The sequence below is a fragment of the Meleagris gallopavo genome, chromosome 23 (genome assembly GCF_905368555.1).
Source record: "Meleagris gallopavo chromosome 23, MGAL_WU_HG_1.1, whole genome shotgun sequence".
NCBI classification, from domain to species: domain Eukaryota; kingdom Metazoa; phylum Chordata; class Aves; order Galliformes; family Phasianidae; genus Meleagris; species Meleagris gallopavo.
The window spans coordinates 4,206,865-4,226,959 of NC_139426.1; the positions used below are offsets into that span (position 1 = coordinate 4,206,865).

The window sequence follows — 20,095 nt, forward strand, 5'->3', positions numbered from 1 at the left end:
ATTGACGTAATGCTGAGCAGCTTTTTGCTCACGTCCCGCTTAGGAAGGGCTGTAATTCTGGCTGTCCGCAGATGGCAGCACCGCTCTGCTGCAGCACCGTGCAGCTGCTGAGCCCTACGTGAAGCGCTGCCCGGAGCGCCTCCGCCATTATTTGGCGATATTTGTGCCACGCCATTCTGAAAGTCAGTCTTATTTCTTTATACCAGAAGATTTAATGTAATTTTTTCTTTTTGCTCATTAGCTCACAAAGCAGGAACCACGCAGTGTCTATAAGCAATACGGGATCGGTGGAGCTCGTGGAGCTTCCCTGCCTGTTCTTCCAACACTGGAACTCTAAATTCCGTATCCCAAATAACCCCGCTTTCAAGATCGCTGGATCCCAGAGCCGCATGTTGGGAAGCCGTTCACCAGGAGCGGCGGTCCGTACAAGCGTGGTTCCGAACAACCCGAGCCCAGAAACAGCCAAGCACCGAACTCCGTTCTCACTTACAGCAAAGGCTGCGGAAGGAAGGCGGTGCGCGGATCCCAGCAGCGTCCCGCAGCCGCTCCGTGCCGGGGGCGGTGCTGGGCGGTCCGACCGCGCACAGCCCGTCCCCTTCCTGCTGAGCTCAGTTCCTGCGGAGCGCGGCGCCGTCACGAGCGCTGCCCGGCTCCGCTCCCTCCCGCCCGCCGGCAGGGCCCGGGCGCGGCCATGGCGCGCTGAGCGGCGGCGGCCCAAACCCCGCAGCCTGCGGGCCGGGCCGGGGCCGGGCCGGGCAGCCGGCAGCACGGAGCCGGCCGGCGGGGGGCGGCGGGGCGGGGAGCGGGCCCGGGGGGCGGCGCGGCACTCGGGCTCCGCCGGGCGGACCGGGCGGCGGAGGGCGGCCGGGCCGGGAGTGATGGAGCCGGCCGAGGTGAAGGACCGCATCCTGGAGAACATCTCGCTGTCCGTGAAGAAGGTGGGCGCGGACGGGACGGGGTCCGTGTGGGCTGCGGCGGGGCTGCGCTGCCGTGCCGGGCTGCTGCCCCTTTCTGTGTCGGTCGGAAGAGCGATTCGTCAGGCGTGCGGGACTTCGGAGCTCGCGGTCCGGCCTGGCGCCGATGGCAGCTCCGGTTGGCGCTTGGGAAGGCGACCTGGTTTCAGTGTTCCCACAAGTTTTGGGGAAGGGGGGCTTCCTGGGCTTGCTCCGTGTGTGTCCTGGTGTATGTCCTGATACAGATTCATCCGTGAAGATTTGCTGTGACACAAGTGAATTTCCAGCATTATTAAGGGCAGGGTAGCTTGACAGCACTCCTGAATGTAGGATGGCTGTGCAAATTCCCGTTCTCTTTCCTCCATCTGTGAGCCTGTCCTCTGCTCTCGTTTATCTGTCCTCTAAAAACAAAGGATAATCTTGTATCTACCTGGAAATGTGTGGATGTTCATCTGGCTCCCAGCTCCGTTGTGATGCTCCACATGTCTGACCTTGGCATAAGGATATATCAGTTCCCACACAGGATTTGTTGGGCACTGTTTATTTACATGCAGAAAATCCCCGGGGATCCTCGTTTGGAGATGCTATAAAATCAACCTGGTGACTGTTTTAATAATTGTCATATTTGAGGGCTCCTCAGCTACAGCTTTGCTATGGCTTGACCTGCACTGATCTCTGTCAGCTCTCCTGTTTTGGTCCAGCAGAACAGAGGGATTTTTGGATTTTGCAGTCCTACCCCTTTGCTTTCCTGCTCAGTTCAGAGTACAAAAGCTCAGGCAGGCATAGGAGACTTCAGGCTGATAGATTTGTTAATACTGTCCTACTGAAACCCAGCTCAGCCACGTGGCAGAAGTCCAGCACTGGCACACCCCTGTGTTCTACCTCTGGGATGCAATTCTGCTTCCTCAGGGAGTTTGCTCTCCTTCAGCAATGGAGCTGATCATTCATCTCAGTGCTTCGCTGTTTGACTTCTGCCCTTGAGTCTCTGGTGCTTCTCTTTTCTCTGTCTTAGTGGGAACCATCAGTCAGTAGGTGAGAGGAGCAGCTACACCCTTCCCACACGCTGAGATCTCATCTCATTTGTTCTCTGCTCCCTGCCTGCAGCAGGTTGTGTCACGAGGTGTGGGGAGTTCTCCAGGTATCACCTCTGATTTCAAAAGCTTTCTGGCTGCGTAGGCTGGTCGCTCCTTACTTTCCATGTTGGTACAGGTTTGATTTGTAGAGCAGAGGGCTCGGATGAGTTTGTGACCATGGGTTTGGAATGGGCTGCCCAGGGAGGTGGTGGAGTCACCGACCCTGGAGGTGTTCAAGGAACGTTTGGATTTTGTGTTGAGGGACATGGTTTAGTGAGAACTATTGGTGATGGGTGGGTGGTTGGACTGGATGATCTTGAAGGTCTTTTCCAACCTTGGTGATTCTGTGATTCTGAGACAATGTATGTGCCTCTCTAATGCTTTTTGCCCAGGTGTAACAGGCTTTCTTTTCTCAGCTTCAGACTTGAGGAGGAGTTTCCACTATCCCCATTTGAGCAGCAGTAGCAGTGAGTTAATGCTGTGCCTTTCTGCCCATCTCCCGACCTGGTTTTCAGCTCTGTACCAGAAAAATGCTGTTGCAGTCCCCCATTGTGCCCCAGCTCTGCTTTGCAGCATCCCCTGAAGGTAGATTTGGGGACGGTTTGGTCCACCCATCCTGGAGAGGTGCTGAAGCAGAGCATCCTTTGCTAAAACACAAAAGGAATGTGCTCACCTCTAGGTGGATGAGGCAGTGGCTTTTGTATAGGGAGCAACAGGAACTGTCTCCGAGGCGGTCAGCCTCCAGTTTCACAAGTTCTCTGAGCGTGATGCGGCCGCTGAGTGATTCAGCTTTCTGATGTCCCCATCCAAGAAGAGTAATCCAAATAACTTCGTGCCAGAAAACTTGGTCTGTGTGGAGAGATTCAAAGCACTGAATGCTTGCAGTGTGGGTAAGCAGCAGCTCTCTGGGAGAACAGCACCGTTGCAGGGCACAAACCCCCTGTGCTCATTTGTTGTAGTGTGTTTACCAACTGGACTTGTTTTTCACTCCTATGAAATCTGTTTTTCTGTTGTGCTGAGCATATGACCTTTCTGTCTGCCTGCAACTAACACGGGGATCCTGTTCCTCAGCAGCTGTGTGCCATCCCAAAGACTCTGCTGGCTGCATCTGACAGACTGCACCACTGGCAGCTTCCCTCCAGCCTTGCCAGCCGGCTCCGTGCCCATTCCCTGCTCGCTGCTGCAGAAATAATGAACTTCAAATGAAGAAAAGCCCTGGTGGAAAAGCCTTTGGGGAATGGGAGCTGACAAGTGTCCCAGGAGGTGACAGCCTTACCAGACTGCACACAGCTGGGCAAATGCTTCAGAGCTCTGTGTTTCTAGACGTGAAACGTCTTTGTTGTGGGAGTCGGCTTTGTTTCTTTTAGGCTCAGGTCTCTGCACATCATGAAAGTGCTGTTTTTTCTCAAGGCTGCTCCAGTGCAATTGGCAGTGCCCTCAACTTGCTGAGTGTCAATGTTTTCCATTGGGAAGGTCCCAAAACCGAGGCAAGGGATGCAGTGTCCAGAATGGGAAGCCAGGCACTGAGGCAGGTGCTGATCTGAAAGTTTTTTGTAAGAAATGCCAAGTCATGTGTGCAGCCCCCAAAGGTCCAGACAGAGCTGCAGTTTCAGAGATCTAAGTTGTGCTGTATATATGTATGTATTTCTTGACTGGTGAAGACAGCAACAGAGCAGCGTCTCTGCCTTGAAATTCAGCCCAGTTTTATGGGTGATGTAGAAGTTGCAGAGGAGTTTGGCCTCCTCTTTATCCATCTGCCATTGAATTTGTACTCCTCTGAGCAAGTGTAATTTTGCTCCTCTATTCATTTATCAGTCTTCTTACCTATCTGCCCTGTCCTGTGCCTTTGCCCCTTTCCTTTGAGCTGAGCTGCCATCACTTGCCTGGGACAAGGTCAGACATCTGCCTTGTGGTTTTGGTGCTCCCTGGAGCTCCAGCCTTGAGCAGTGAGATGGAAGGACAGCTGCTGGAAATGGGTTTTGGGAGTGTGTTGAGTCTTGCAGAGGTTCACATCTCCAAAATCCTGCTTTCAGAGAAAGATACCTCCTTGACAGATAGGAGAAACTGTCTTTCCACTGATTGGGAAGGCAATGGGAGGACAGGAATTGAGACAGAAAAAAGGCTACACCAATTTGCTTGATGTTTTGGCTATCCATTTGCTGCTTTGTGGCATTCCTTTTGTTTTTCTTTTTTGCAACTGGCAGAAAACCCCTTGCCAGTCCTTGTGCTGTGTGTGAGAAAGTGGGTTTTGAAGTGTCCCATGCAGTGAGCACAGTGGTTTGGGGTCGGAGCTGAGCTGGCAGAATGCAAGGGGCTGCCCGATGGCACTGTTGGCTTTTCTTTGCAGTGATTTTGTCTTGCCAGAGAAATGCCAAGCAGAACAAGGGATGTGAACTTGATGCTGGAAAGCTGCTGGTGGAATATCTGTGGGCCAGATGTACGGAGAGGAGGTGAAGACTTGGCTGGATTGTGGCCAGCCTTGAACAGAGTCAGAAGACTGCATTTCAATCAGGCTGTGGGAGTGCAGGAGGGCCTTCCAAGAAGCACCACAAGAATGATTCTGTTTGGAGAATGGACTTCACAGTGTGGCTGCTACAGCTCAAAGCTATTCCTCAGCATGAAAAACACTGAAGGTCCCTTCTTTTGTTGGGAGCCAAACAGGAATAGAGGGAAGAGCCTGGCCAGCTCATTTTTTGGCACCTCTTCTTACAGCACAAGCTCTGCAAATGGGCCCGGAGAGCAGTGTACTCATTGAGAACTGATTCAATTAGTGGGCTATAAAGTTGTGTGAGGAATATCCTTATGCATGCCAGCATGGGGTGTGGTATATTACTACAAAAAAAGAACCAAAACACTGTCTGCAGTCAGCTCTTATTGATAAACAGCAATTAAAAGCATCTCCTCACTGGCACGAGGTGCAGTGATTGAGAGCACAAATTCTCCCTTTATTCCCCTTCATTCAGAGAAGCTCTCTGCTCCCTTTGGACAAACACCCTTCTGCTCTTCTTTGAGTGTGTTTAACTTGCCATCCTTGAATACTTGGGCTTGGGAGGAGCTTTTGTAACAGCTTTACACAGCATGTTTACACACCAGGTTCTGCCCCACGCTGCTGAAACGCAGTGGTCAGATGTGGTTGTGACACAAAGGGCTGCCGAGCTGAGAAGGACGCTCTCAGTGCATGGTGGGGATGCCTTCTGGATGCCAACAGCACTTATTTTGGCCACAGGAATGTTTATAAATAGCTCTGGGTTGAGACTCGAGGTCTCAGGGCACTGCATGCTGCGCAACTCCTTCACCCCAGGCAGACTTCAGCCATTCGGTCTGGTACTCACCTGGTTTGTGAGGCAGAAGGGGAGAGCATCTCTCCAGAAACCCTTGAGATGAGTGCTCCTGCAGTTGTGCTCAGTTAACGCTTTTTACCCTCATTGCTTGTTTCCTTCCTGCTTTTCCCCGTGCATGTCAGGAAGCTGCTTTGTGGATGCTTCACATGTGGTCACGAGGCTTCAGCTCTTCGCTTCCCAAACAGGTCCATCTGCCACACAGTGATTAGGAAGAGGTTGCTTCCAAATGGTTTGTTTGTGTTTTGTAGCAATTTGCAGAAGAACAAACACCTCATGTAAATGCATGGTAATTTAGAGGTCAGAGAGGTGTATTAGGCATCACCTACAGGTAGGAGCAACTCCTTGATGTGCTTCCTTGTGACCAACGCATGGAACAGCTCATCCACAGCCGTGACTCAGTGCTCAAATCCACCTTGGGAGGAACTGCCAAGCTGCACAGCCCCGTGACTGCACACACAGCAGTCCACGAGTCCGTCCTCTGCCTCCCAACATGGCAGAGAGTGGGTGAGGGCTGCTTGGAGTGGACGTTGCTATGTCTTTCCCTCAGCTAAATGAAGCAAGGCCAGGGTGCTGCTGGTGGAATTGGCTCCTGGGACAAGAGGGAGGCTGAAGGTAGCACAAAGCCTTAACATAACACAGAGTGACACCATCAAAACTGAAATTTAGCTTTTCTAAGGAATGGAAATCTTCCAGAAATCCCCAGGTACTTCTCACCATTCAGAGATGTTGAGAGGAGATAACCCTGTGGGTTTGCTAATGGCTTTCGGGGGGACCTGTGATGTGGGAGCTGGTCGGTCAGTCTGGCAGCGCCGGGGAGCTGCAGAGGGTTGGAAATCACGAGCTGGCTGCAGGAAGGTCTGTAACGAAGATAGGAGCTATTTTGGGGAAGAAAGGAAAGAAGAAGAGGAAGTGCTTCCATTTGCTCATCTCTTTTGCTGCCCAGGCTTGGGTTCTGTCACTGATGGGGAGTTCCTCTGGTCTGTGACAGAGCAAGACTGGAGACTTCCCTCTGTGCTGACCTCTCTGCGCACAGAGCTGCTCCTTTTCAGCCGCTGGTGTGGTCAGCTAATGTAAGACCCCACAGCTGCATTTTGTCAAGCAAGCACATAGCCTGCAGAAAAACCCAGGACAGATGTCCCAGACCCACAGCAGAGGGTTTCCCAGCTCTCTGCATAGGCAGCAGCATGGGTGGGATAATGCATTTCTGCCTTTGGTTCCTGGCTCATAGCCCACGTGGCAAAGGCTTTGCCATCCCAGAGGATCCCACTGCTCCAAATCAAAGGGGACTGTGTGAAATCCTGTGTGATCCCCCGTGGCTCCATCTGCCCATCATCTGGGGGATAAGCTCTGAATTTTGTTTCTTCCTTGAGTGTCCTTGCTTCAGGAATGCACTTAAAACACTGGCTGCAGATGGATCCCAAAGTAGTTCTTGAATCGTGGGATTTTAGGGCACTGGTGTCCCTGCTTAGGCCTGGGCTGCCTATTAATAGCAGAAATCTTTGGAGACTGCTTCCTTCTAACACAGGTAGGAGCTGCTGGGCTAGAACACGTCGACTCTCACGTAGGTGCAGTGAAAGTCTGTAAGCAAACCAACATGGCACGTTGCCTTCCCCAGGGGATTCACCTCCTTACTGGGACAGGGACTGGATGCATTGCACTGTGCAATCAGATGAAGGAATTTGGTTGCAAGTCTTCCAGCTCAGCAGTTCTTTCCCACGTAAGGGCTGGGTCCATGTAGGAACACGCCTGGCTCTCCTGTCTTACCTAAGAGCTGCCTTCCTCCACAGAGATGCAGAGATCTTCAGGCGAGGAGGGTGCTAAAGCTGGATGTACCCACAGTAATTCAAGAGGAGAAACCAGTTCCTGGCTTTTGGGGTCAGGTCAGGCTTTACAAGCACAACGCTGAGTTTTTGTAGCCTATAAACCTGGTTCTTTATTGCTGTAGTTATTTACGTGGAGCCTGAGTGACTGGTGAGGTTTGGCAAAGATGCATCAGGTTGCCAAAACATGGTATGTAAGGGGGATGTGCTGTCATGGCTCAGCTGAACTGTCGCCAACCAGAGCAAATAAACGTGGCTGAACAGCTGAGGTTACGTGAGTAATGTGCCTGCCTGGATGCCAAGTGCATGTGAGATGTGGACCTGAGTAGAGCTCTGAGCTCGAGGGGCAGGAGAGGGCCGTTGGGTCAGCTGTGAAGGCATGATGTGGCTGTGAGGGAGTTTATGGGGTTTCTAGAACCAGTGTGGACCTCAGAGCTGACCTTACCAGTGCCTTGCAGCTGTGAACAGTGAGATGACTGTCCTGGTTTTTGAAAAAGTGGCAGCCAAATGACATAATGCCTGGTGGTGATGTGGCCTCACCCCGCAGATGAACCAGGCTGCCTTCGTTCTGTATTCAATGCCTCTGCCTTCACCTGTGCTGCAGAAACCCTCTGTCTCTTCCTGGGATGCTACCTAATGCTGTGTGTGAGCGTGCCAGCGATTCCAGCTGTCTCTGTGGGATGCTTCAGCCATCTGTCTCTTCCCCTTGCAGCTGCAGAGCTACTTTGCTGCCTGTGAGGATGAGACCCCGGCCATCAGAAACCACGACAAGGTCCTGCAGCGGCTCTGTGAGCATCTGGACCACGCTCTGCTCTATGGGTAAGCATTGCACCTACTTCTGGGTTTTCCTTTTCACTGCATTTGGCTTGTGAAAGCACACACAGCATGCTGCAGAAGCTTTCCTCAACATGGGAAAAACGTCTAGTCGGTAATTTGGACGGGGATAACGAAGCCCTTGCTTACATTCTCTCTGGACCCCTCTTTTCCAGGTTGCAAGACCTTTCCTCGGGTTACTGGGTGCTGGTTGTTCACTTCACCCGCCGTGAAGCCATCAAGCAGATAGAAGTGCTCCAACACGTGGCCACCAACCTGGGACGCAGTGAGTGTTCGCAGACACTGGCCTGGCTCTGAGAGCAGACATCAGGGTGGGGACATCTGGCAGAAAGCTTGGGAAGGCTGTAATGGCCATGTGCTCGAGGGCTGGGGACCTGGGGAGCCAGCTGGGCTGAGTCCATCTCACTGTATTCAACCCCAGGAGGTGGCAGTCTTGTTGGAGCTGCTTTATGGCCCTAGCAGTACTGCAGCCTGTCTCTAGCCATGCTTCTGCTGCTGTGAAACCAAAGCAATCTGCTGTGCTGTGCTCTCAGGAAGAGTTTGTGGCAGACAGGAGGCATCACCTCTCTTGCCCCGCAGTGTCTTGCTGTAGCTGTTGTTTGTCTGATGCTGCTTCTCCTCAGCTGTGAGATGTCTGTAGCAGATGTTTGGGACCATCAAGGCCACAGGGTGGTGCCCAGAGACCTCCTCTCTGCCTGATTCTCCCAGCATCCTTCGTCTCCCAAGCCTTGTACCGGTGAGAGTGGAGCTGAGCACAGATTCCACCATCACCTCTCTCTGCACCAACCTTTTTGTAATACCTCCAATTCCACCTGTGCTGATTTAGAATGATTCTCCCTCTGCTTCTCCTGGCTGCTGATCCCACTGGAAATGCCAGCAGGGCCCCATCATGCAGTAGGGACCCAGTTGTGTGGCTGCTCCTCAACTGCCTACCACACAGTCTCTCATTCTTATTCCTACCCCAAATCATGAATCTTCCCATTCATCTCCCACTGGCATTTTTCCCGTAGATTCATCCAACAGTCAGATGCCCCCTTCAAATGATATGAATGTGAATGAACAATCTGATGCATTGTAACTGACTTGTGATTATTTCCAGGCTTACTTTGCTTTGCAGGTGTCTCCCTGCAGATAAATCTTTCTGCTGCTTTGCTTTCAGGCCGAGCATGGCTGTATCTTGCCCTCAATGAAAACTCCTTGGAGAGCTACTTGAGGTTGTTCCAGGAGAACCTAAGCCTGCTGCACAAGTACTATGTCAAGTGAGTATCTGAACTGGTTCTGGTTTTTGGGCTCTTTTTGGTATCCCTCCTTGTGAGAAACAAGAGGTGCCAGTGAGAGAGCAAGAAGTTGGCCAGGTCTGATCATTTGCAGAAGTGTTGCATATTTGATGCAAGGATCCCAGATGTGGAGGTACAGTTCTATAAGAGGGCCTGCAAGCATCTCTTCTATTTACCCCTTTTATTCCCTTTTATTCCTCCTGTTATTCCCCAGACATACTCTTCATTCTCTTCCATGCCTTCCAAGAAGCTGTGGACCAGCTCTGGTGGACGATTGGAAATTGGGATGTAGCACAATTTGGGGGCAGCATGCAGAAGAAGATGTGCTTTTGGAGCTCTTAGACAGGAGGCAAACAGCAGGCGTGCAGCTGTGGGGTTGTTTACAGCGCATCTCAGGGACACACCACCAAAACTAAGAAAACACAAGGGTGCTTGTAGCTAGTTTCCTTTTCAACTGTTCTGTTTTATCCGTGTTGCAGGAATGCCCTGGTTTGCAGCCATGATCATCTGACCTTGTTCTTAACGCTGGTGTCCGGGCTGGAGTTCATCCGCTTTGACTTGGATCTGGTGAGGGGACAGTTTGTTGTCTGCCTTTGTAACTGGGGACAGTGGGTGCATGGAGTGGGATGGGTGTCCTGGCTGCCACAGGTCTCACTGCTTGGGCCAGGGCACCTTGTTGGCAGCTGTCTTGTTCAGTTGAAAATATGCGGCTTCCAGACAGATGAGGATAAAGAGAAGTCATGCTTCCAAATGTGCTATGAAGTGCTGGCATTCCTGCAGGGAAATGGAGGTGTTCACAAAGTCACTGGAGACCCTCCGTGTTGCAGGAAAAGAGGAGGAAGCCATTGGCTTTCCTATGAAAGGAGCAGGAATAGACATCAGAAGACATTCAAGGGCAGTCCTGTCATTTTGGCTGTGCTTTTACCTGTGTGCAGTGACTCAGAGCCTGACTGACTCCATTTCTTCTTCCCTGCAGGACGCTCCTTACCTGGATCTGGCCCCGTACATGCCAGATTACTACAAACCTCAGTACCTGCTGGACTTTGAGGACCGCCTGCCCAGCTCCATGCACGGCTCAGACAGTATCTCTCTCAACTCCTTCAACTCTGTCACCTCCACCAACCTGGAGTGGGACGACAGTGCCATTGCTCCATCCAGTGAAGGTAAGTGGTCTGGGAGGGAAAAGCACCAGCCTCCTGTCTTCTGAAACAGGTGAGATTGAGGGCTGCATGTTTCCGTACTGCCATCAGCTGTGCTGCTGAACTGGACAAGGCACCAAATCATGTAACAGATGATGAACAGATGAAGAGACCAAAGAACTCCAGAAGTAAGGCTGTGAGCCTCTTCATGTCTTTCGCAGGGAGGTGCGGCCAGTGGAAATGAGAGGGCAGTGCAGCACTGGCATTTAAGCTGCAAAAACAACCACGTTGCTTCAGTCTGGGAAAGGAGGACCTTCCATGCCAATTGCCTCAGGCCAAATTTCCATAATGGGGGGGATGTTTTTGCAAGAACTGGTGAAATCTCTCAAGGAATGAAGGCTGTGCTGTTTCTGAACACAGCTTTCAGCTTAGAGCAGGTACATAAGACTGCAGAGGACCTTTTCTAACTGCTTATTTTGCAGTTGAGAGACCTCAGTATGGTGAAGGAAGCAGGGAACAGTTTCCTAAGTCTTTTTCCATCTCTGCAGCCCTAGGAAAAGGCAGGTGATGGTCTCAGAGATGCTGTGATTTCTCTTTATGCATCTTACTTCCAGCAGCCTGATAACTCATGATACTCATATCCTTACACTCACCTTCTTGTCTGTGTCAGAAGGGGCTTGGCCATGCTGGGTGTTGTCCCTGACCAGTTGAGATGTGTCTTATGCCTGCCTCCTTAACCCGTCCCAGGCTGAAACAGGCAGCTCTTACACTGCAGGAAGCATGCTCACCTGAAGAAACATCTCTTCTGCTGCTGTTCCTAATCCAAACACACCGGCCTGCTTCCTTCTTCAGTGCCAGTTTGAGGAAAGTAGGATCGGGGAATTCTGGAGTAGATGGTGCAGTGTGTGTCATTAACTGGGTGCAGTGAATTTGGGGGCGAGTCCACCTACAGATGGGATCTGTCTGAGACAAGGGTCTGCCAGCTGCCTTTTATGTGCAAGGACTGCAGTCCCTAAAGACACTGAGGAGGAGCAGCTCTGGACACAAGATGCAGGGATGGGCATTAGCATCATTTTAGCAAAGGGCTTTGAAGCACAGCACTGCCTTGGGCTCCTCTGTGCTGTTCAGGTGCAGAAGGGTTTGCTTTCACAGGGAAAGCAGTGAGGTGTTTGGGTTTGCCAGGGTGTACAAAGCAGAACCCTTCCCTGAAGCATCACACAGAGTCTTTGTATCAAAGTAGTGCGTAGTCTTTCCTAAGTGACCCCCAAGTCTCCTTACCAGACATTTCAACAGGAGCATCTCTACCATGGGAATGTAGGTGAATTTGGGGAATTTAGGACCAGAGGACAAGGTTTGCCCTTTAATCAGACCCTTGGCTTTGCAAACGTTAATTAGTCAAACATCACAGTGTCTGTGGGAGATAAGTGTGAGGTGGGGAAATTGAGGCACAGAGCACTTAAATAGTTTCCCAAAGGGGATTCCTGGTTAGGTACACAAGCCTGCTATGATACCCACCATTATTTTATTTGTTTGTTTGTTTATTTATAGCTTTCCAGTAGCTCACATACTGAGGCCTTCATCCCTATGCATTGTAACTCCTGCAACACAAATATCCATCAGTAACAGCTGTTAGGGAAGCTGATTTCCATTTGCATCCATGTTCCCTAACTATTTTGTTATGCATTTCAGATATCAGTGGAAGATTGTTTTGTTTCTCACCCTTCTTATCCCTAAACCCCCTTCACACTGTCCCCTGTTCCCTTCCCTCCCCACTACTTGTTTTTCTAATCCTGAGTTTTATCCCTCATTTTTGTAGATTATGATTTTGGAGATGTCTTTCCAGCAATGCAGACCATGCCCAGCAGAGACTGGGAAGGTGGGACATACTCATGTGTTAACAACAGTTGTTTTTTCTCTATGCATTGCTGCCACCTGAAGCTTGCTGCATGCTCTCCTGTTCACTTCTTTAACATGCAAACATCACATGTTGATGGAATTCAGTGTAGGCAGAGGGGAGAGAATATCTTGTCTCCTGTAAGATCACATGCCGAGCATTTCCCAGCTCCTAGCGTAGCCAGACAGAGGAATTTGTTCTCCTTCCTCCATATGCAGAGCCCATGTGTGGATCCTCTGCATATCCCAGGAGCAGGAAATCTCTTTGCTTTACCCCAGGGGGAAATGCACTCTGTTCTTTATAATTACAAACTGGATGAAGGTTGCAGTCAGAATTGTTTTGGCCAGAACTACCTGACTATTTGGGAAGACTGCTTGAATTCCATGTGGATGGCTCTCAGGCTCTAACACACCCCCTCTCATTTTCTTTCTTATCCAACACACTCAAGTGCTCTACCACAGCACTTCCAGTCAGTCTGGACAAGGCTGGAGTGGAGCAGAAGCCTTTGGCTTCTCGTCTTTGCAGCGATGGCAATGGCCAGTGAGCTCCCCTAGATCCAGTTCTGTGCTCAAGCAGGGTCATGAGTGCTTCTGAGCACCTGGAATGTCACTAAAGGTTTCATTTTCCTCTTCAAACCCTCCACCCCCCAATCAGTCTCACAGGGTTGTCATTCAGAAGGCCTTTTGCTGCCTACCATGAGGCTTGTAGTTAGCTGGGGAATTAATGGTGTTGGGGAGAAGGGCACAATCACCTTCCTTTAACCCTGTCTTTGTGGATGGATAATGCTGAGCATGACTGCTGTAGCCCCTCTCTGCTGCTCCTTTTCCCTCTGCAGACTAACATGGGCCGGGCTGGTTGTGCTATGACTTCTGCACAGCCTGCTGTCCTCCAGCCTGGGTGAATGCTGCGTTCCCTCCCCACACTCCCAGTGCCATGTGTGTGTCATGCAGGTTGCTGTAAGGGGCATTGCTTCATGGGTTGGTTCCGTGCTGCCCTCCTAGCTGAGCACAGGACCCAGCTGCGAGGTTTCTAACCGTACTCTGCAGCCATTTGGTGTAAAATGCTGCTGACCTCGAGGAGGATTGGATGGGAGCATTGCCCCCAAGACTTGTTAGCAGAGATGAGGAGTCCTGGTGACTCGACCACAAACGTGATGCCACATAAGTGCATCAGTTTCCATCTAGACATTTCCACCTTGGGCATTTCTGAGCCTCGTTAACCACTGTCATCTTGGTAATGAGCACCACAGCCCCAAGACCCACTGGTTCTTTCCTGGGGATGCTGCCTCTACTTCCTAATGCAGGTGCAGGCTCGTGGGTGACTGAGCTGTTATTTCTAGACATTTTCTAAATTGCAGCAAGTGCCAAGCACAGAGTAATGCTGGTCTGCACGCCCTCTGTCCCTCCTTGCAAGGAGCTGCTGTCAGTGCTAAGCTGGCCCAGCGATGCTCTGCCAGTGCTCTGTAAGCAGTGGGGTGACCACCCAGTGCCCTGAGCCCCCAGCACGCAGCTTTGCTTGACCTGACCTGACCCGGCCCTTGCAGGATGCCCAGGCTGATGTTAATCCCACATTTCCTTTCTTGTCTTTGCAGATGGGGAGCTCACAGACACGCTCAGCTGCCCGCACTCCACTGCCTCAGAAGCAAATAGCAGCAAAGCCTCTGTGAAAAGCCCAACGCAGCGCTACAACCCCTTCAATGAGGAGAAAGCAGATGTGCTGTCCTCCACGGAGACCACCCCGGTGCACACAGCTTCCCAGGAGAAGGCAGAAGCCACCCCTGAAGGAACGGACCAGTCTGAGAGCTGCACAGAGCTGGAGGTCATCAGGTGGGGATGGAGCTGCTGGCCTGGAAACGTGCCCTGCAGTGTCAGCAGACACTGGGGGCTGATGGTGCACCACTCCTTCCAACCCAGCATCTGTTGTGCAGCCTCTGTAAAATCAGGAGGCAGTGGTTTTATGCTTCTGCACACTAAGTGATCCTCTGTAGGTGTTAACAGAGCTCCCTTGGGTCTGTAGAATTGCTTGGCATACATTCCTTTGCCCAACGTTTTGCATCAGGGAGCTCAGAGGGAGCTGTTAGCTTGTGATTTAAGCTTTCTCCGGCTGATGGCGGCTTTGCAGCAGTTCTGGGTCTCAGATCTTCCTTCCTTCCTCTTGTCTGTCAGTGAGCTGTGGCTAAACCTGCTGAGGGAGATGTGTCTGCAGACCTGCTGGCCTGTGTTTGACTTCTTGCAGAGGAGAGCCTTGGGGTTCCCTTGGAGGCCTTAAACCCAGACAGAGAGTGCAAGGCTGACTGCTCACGTCTGGGGACAGAGGCACCCCAAAACCAGACCAGCAGGCCTGGGTTTTGTTCTCACACCTGTTTTTTCTGGGAGGTGCAGAGGAGACGACTCTGAGATGGGTCACGGTGCACCCTGCTCTCCAGCAGTGTGGGAAGAGAAGCACCGTGCTTCCTTTTATAGGGAAAATAGCAGAGGAAGGTTGTCAGGAAAGGGTGGGACCCCAGTCGCCTCCCTTTGCACTGCAGAAGTCCAGGCAGGCAAAGATAAGTGATGTTCATGACGGCCTCTCACCCTGCAGGTTAGCCAAGAAGAAGAAAACAGGCAAGAAGAAGAAAGCAAAGCCAGAGGAGCCAGTGAACACATCTGTGCCCACAGTGCCCGAGACCAGCACGCATCAGAGCAGCGGAGACAGCGATGTGAACGGGCTGAGTGACAGAGGAGATGTACAGAGGGACGATGATCCCACCGCCCCAGCCGGGGAGCCGAGCCCGGGCGGGCAGGAGGAGGGACACGAGCGCTCCGCCCTCAGCCAGCTGGCTTTGCGCATCCCCGAAATGAAGGACACGTCCATGGAGAGCGTGGGGCAGCCGCTGAGCAAGGTGATGGACAGGCTGAACGGGCAGCTGGACCCCGGCGGCTGGAGCGCGCCCCTGGAGCCGCCCAGGCAGTCCTTTCGGACCGGCACGCCAGGGGACACCCCAGATGGATCGTCCTCTGGCGACTTTAGCGAGGGGATTTCAGCCCCCATGGACTTCTACCGCTTTACCGTCGAGAGTCCAAATGCTGCTGCACCAGGTGGTGGCCACAATGACGCTCCAGGGGCTGGCCAACCGCCACATGTTTCTGGTAGCCCTGAGACTCCTAAAGAAGAAGAAGAAAGCAGACAGGGAGAAGCAGTTGGGGCAGTAGAGGAGTCTGGAGGAGTGAGCAGTGAACCCCAAACTGCCCGGATGGACACCATCAATCCCGAGGCTGTCGGTGAGCCAAAGAAGGAGCAGCCCAGCCCTTCCTTGAGCAGCGCTGAGGACTCTGGTGTGGAGGAAGGTCAGGGCAGCCCTTCAGAGCTCACCCATCCCTCGGAGTTCAGGTGAGGCTGGGTCTGCTGAGCTCAGCATACAGAGTTTGGGTGAGCACAGAACGTGTCTTCCAAATGTAAAGAGCTGCTGGTACTCAAGCTGATACTTTTCCATTGTCCTCCAATTGTGGGGCGAAGCCCAACCTTTTCCAGGATGAAGGTGATGCGCAGGGATTCACAAGGAGGTCTTGTGGGCCAGCAGGTGCCCTCAACACACACACATTCACTCAGAAAGGTGACTGGACCCACCCAGCCCCACATATTTGTCTGTCCTTCAGCCTGTTCTGTCTGTCTTTGCAGGGTGGACAACAACCATCTGCTCCTACTGATGATCCATGTCTTTCGGGAGAATGAGGAACAGTTGTTCAGGGTAAGACAGTCACATAGGGCGGGCATACCAATCAGTCTGCAAGGAGCCTCCTCTGTCTGCTTTGGCCATGGGCTGAGAGCTTTCCTCCTTGCACACAGATGATCCGAATGAGCACTGGGCACATGGAGGGGAACCTGCAGCTGGTCTACGTTCTGCTGACAGATTGCTACGTGTATCTGATCCGGAAAGGTATCTCAACAGCTCCTGCTTATCTGGGTTGCTACAACTCTCAGTTTAGCAAGGACAGCCCCTGGAGGTCTGGGAGCTGGGGGAAGTGATGCTTGATCTGCGGCTTGCTCAGTGATTAGGGTATCATTACTCATCAATGTTTATCAGTTCCTTCATGCTCCCAAGAGCAGTGGCAATAGCAGCAGTGAGATCAGGTTGATGTGCCCCCTAAGGAGCCCTAGGACCTGTGCCCTGTAGCTCCTTGCCCCTGGGACATGGCTTCTCTTGCTGGTTCCAGGCAGTGACAGGTTCCTTTGGCCCCCTTCATGCAGCTCTTTTTCTCTGTGCCAGGGGCAGCAGAGAAGCCATACATGGTGGAGGAGGCCGTTTCCTATAATGAGCTCGACTACATTTCGGTGAGTGCTGTCTGGGGAGGGAGCAGGAGGCAGGTTGGTGGTTATCCTCACCTCTTTGGCTGCAGGGATCGCAGCAGCAGCACGGTGGAATGTTTCAGTGGGGCTCTTTGTCCATGAGGAGCATTTTGGACCGTGAATCTTTGAGATGGAGCGTTAGAAGTGTTGCTCTCAAATGCCACCTCTGGTGCTTGGCTTGCTGTGTCTCCACACGGGCAGCAGAGCACCTGCTGACCTTCTCCCCTGGGGCCAGGATGCCAGGTTCAGCCCTGCTCCACCACCCTTTGTCCTCTGTCTTGCTTCCTTACCCAGTCATGTGTGACACAGGTTGGGCTGGATCAGCAGACGGTGACGCTGGTGTGCACCAATCGGAGGAAGCAGTTCCTGCTCGACACTGCAGATGTGGCTCTCACAGAGTAAGTGGGACCGACGGTCCCTCGTGTCGTCAGAAGTCCTCCAGTCAGTGGAGGGACCCTTGGCTGCCAGGCAGGTGGAGCTGACAAAGGGCTGCCTCCATAGCTGCGTCTCCCTCTCAGGTTCTTCCTGGTCTCCTTGAAGTCAGCCATGATCAAGGGGTGCCGGGAGCCACCGTACCCCAGTATCCTCACAGATGCCACCATGGAGAAACTGGCACTTGCAAAATTTGTGGCTCAGGAGTCCAAGTGTGAGGTGAGTTCAGACATGGCAGCCATCGCTGCGCGTGGCGGAGCATCGCGCTGGACGCCGTCCTGTTCACATCTCTGCCCATCCCGCAGGCCTGTGATGTGGTTGTGCGTTTCTATGGCCTCGTACACTGGGAGGACCCCATGGATGAGACGCTGGGACCCTCTCCCAATAGCTACACCTCTGCTGAAAATGCAGTCACAAAGGATGGCATTCTGCACTACAAGGCTGGCACCTCATACCTGGGCAAGGAGCAGTGGAAGACCTGCTTCGTGGTGCTCAGGTGGGTCTGGGAGAAGATCCCTGACCAGTTTTCTTTTGCTGTCCAGGAGCTGTCTGGGAGAGGAGGAGGGCCCATCTCATCACCTGGGAGGCTGAGATAAAGCCCCTGTTGTGGCTGCCAGCAGCAGCATCACAACCCCTGTATGCACAGGGCTGGGCGGGAGTGTCTGTGTGACCAAAGCCAGGGCATGCTTGTATGGTTGGCAGAGCTGAGCTGGCTCCACTGACCATCTCTCATCTTTCCAAATGACAGCAATGGGATCCTGTACCAGTACCCCGACCGCACAGATGTCACACCTCTGCTCTCCATCAACATGGGGTAAGCAGCTGGTAGGATGTAGCTGGGAAAATGGGACAGGCTGATGAACAGCACAAGGAAGGTGGATGGGGGCAGGGCTTGTTGTCATCGGAACAGCGCTACCGGTCCATCCTGATCTCCCTCCTCTCTCCCAGCGGTGAGCAGTGCGGGGGATGCCGGCGCTCCAACACCACCGACCGGCCCCACTCCTTCCAGGTGATCCTGACAGACCGGCCCTCCCTGGAGCTGAGTGCTGACAACGAGGAGGACATGGCCGACTGGATGCAGTATTTCTGCCAGGCTGTCTCCAAAGGGGTGAGCTGCGCACATGGGTGAACAAATCCCTCCTGAGCCCCTTTGGGTCCAACCTCCATGGTCCTTTCCATGATGTTCCCGAAAGAGCGGGATAGAAAGCGATGTTTTAGGGCACTTTCCTTCACTAGAAGCATGTGGCATCCACGGAGATGGGGCTCCTTCATTCCAGGATCTATCTCCCCTTCCCCACCCGCTATGTGCAGGTCATCCCCCAGGGTGTAGCCCCTACACCATGTGTCCCCTGCTGCCTGGTGCTGACAGATGAGAAGGCCTTCACCTGTCATGAGGACTGCCAGACCAGCTTCTTCCGCTCGCTGGGCACGGTGGAGCTGACAGACATCACCTCTATCTCCACAGAGGCCAACAAGGAGTACTGCATCCTGGTGAGCGAGGTGATTTGTGGTGGCCTGGGGCTGGGCAGGGCCGTGGTAGCAACACCTGCTTTCTCTCATGTTCAGGAGTTTGCTCAGGACCAGAAGCAGTTCCTGCCTCCCTGGGTGCTCTATTTCAGTTGCACTACAGAACTGGAGAGGTTCCTCTCAGCACTGAATGCCGCGTGGAGAAACAAATACCAGGTGAGCACGTGCTCTGCACGAACGTTTCCCTGCCTGTAGGCAAGGCAAACCCTCCTTTCTGCAGAGGGCATGCAGCCCCAAAGCTCCGTGCCCATACATCCATGGGGTGTGGGATGGGGTGCAAGAAGGAGCTGTGGTGCCTCCCTGCCTGACGGTTCCACGCGTTGCAGGTCGACCTCCTGCACAAGGCCATTCTGGACGCAGCTGTCAAGAAGAAATGTGAGGATGCTCAGAGCCTCATCAACAGCGCCTGGCAGCGCAGCGACAGCCTGTGCCGCGGGCGGGCAGAGCGAGACCCCTGGTGTTAGCCCTGAGGGGGGAGGACGGCTGACAGACACCCCAGATGCTCTCAGAGAGTGGGCACGGGCAGCGCCTGTGACCGGCGGCATCCCAACCTCTTCTGCCATCTCACGGTCCCCGTGGCCATGCTGGGGCCGCAGCCAGCCTTGCCCTGCTGTGCAGCCTGCGCCCTCCTCGCCATCCAGCTGCTGTGGGGCAGAGCGCTTCGCCTTGAGAGGAATGCCCCGGCGTGTTGGAGTGGGGTGGGCTGGGGCTGGGCATCCACCGGGCACAGCATGGCTTTGTTCAGTGCAGAACAGAGCAGGTGGCAGCCATGGTGAGACGGGCACTGAATCACATCGTGCATGTTTTCTCCTTGCTGATGCAATCACTGTGTATGGCACTGCTCCTTCTGAGCCCCCTCTGGGCACGGAGAATCTCACCACGGGCAACGCATCCAGACACGGCCAAACCACACACTGAGCTGGCGCCAGGGCTGAGGCTGGAGGTGCTGAGCAGGGAACGATGGGGAAAGAAGAGGGAACGTGGCCAGAAGTTTGGCCTTGAATATCCTGGCCATGAGCGGTCTGGTTTTAGGAGGCGACAGGAGCTCTGGGCTTGGATGTGTGATGGGACAAACCCCAGCAGAGAGAGATGGAGTCCGGAGTTCTTCAGGGGCCGAAGGGCTGCGGCTGCCCCGCCGTGCCCAGCTCCGTCGCTGTGCCCAGAGGACAGGGGCAGCAGCCCCACGTCGGCCCCATCGCTCCCCCCTCTGCCACACACCCTGCAGGGCACAGTCTGAGCTTTTAAACAGTACTACGGAGATCTCCTGTAATATACATCTGCGGGGCCTTTTTCTGGGAGGAAATGTATGTGACTGAATGTATATATATATACATCTGCTTCCGTTCCCCTCCTCCCCAAATAAATATTCATTGGTAACTCAGCTCGGCCCTGCATTGCGCACAGGGCTGGGGTTCCCTTGCTGCTGGTTTTGGGGTTTGCCGGGCTCTGCTCGGTGCAGCCCTCCGTCCTTTCCCCGAA

General features: G+C 53.2%; 1 protein-coding gene across 4 annotated transcripts; it reads left to right on the forward strand.

The window, feature by feature from the left end:
- The first annotated feature begins 581 nt into the window (after positions 1–581).
- Positions 582–19,997, forward strand: PLEKHM2 (pleckstrin homology and RUN domain containing M2). Of its 4 annotated transcripts, none has more exons than XM_010722996.3 (20): positions 582–938; positions 7,900–8,006; positions 8,177–8,286; positions 9,181–9,280; positions 9,778–9,865; positions 10,275–10,461; positions 12,254–12,313; positions 13,923–14,157; positions 14,912–15,700; positions 15,989–16,058; positions 16,157–16,247; positions 16,578–16,642; positions 16,952–17,055; positions 17,176–17,308; positions 17,395–17,585; positions 17,838–17,903; positions 18,038–18,197; positions 18,401–18,580; positions 18,656–18,772; positions 18,943–19,997. In XM_010722996.3, exons 1-20 carry the CDS (start codon positions 879–881, stop codon positions 19,078–19,080), a joined length of 3,051 nt encoding a protein of 1,016 aa, XP_010721298.2. In that variant the 5' UTR covers positions 582–878; the 3' UTR covers positions 19,081–19,997. The 4 variants fall into 4 exon arrangements, with proteins under 4 accessions (XP_010721298.2, XP_010721300.2, XP_010721301.2 ...); XM_010722998.3 differs by having other exon boundaries at positions 16,967–17,055; XM_010722999.3 differs by lacking the exon at positions 12,254–12,313.
- The last annotated feature ends 98 nt before the right edge of the window (positions 19,998–20,095 follow it).

Excerpts from the sequence above, each read along its gene's own strand:
- PLEKHM2 (XM_010722996.3), top strand. The coding sequence starts at position 879 with ATGGAGCCGGCCGAGGTGAAGGACCGCATCCTGGAGAACATCTCGCTG. Across the intron at positions 18,198-18,400 it reads GCCAGGCTGTCTCCAAAGGG|GTCATCCCCCAGGGTGTAGC; the intron begins GTGAGCTGCGCA and ends CGCTATGTGCAG. Across the intron at positions 18,773-18,942 it reads CGTGGAGAAACAAATACCAG|GTCGACCTCCTGCACAAGGC; the intron begins GTGAGCACGTGC and ends CACGCGTTGCAG.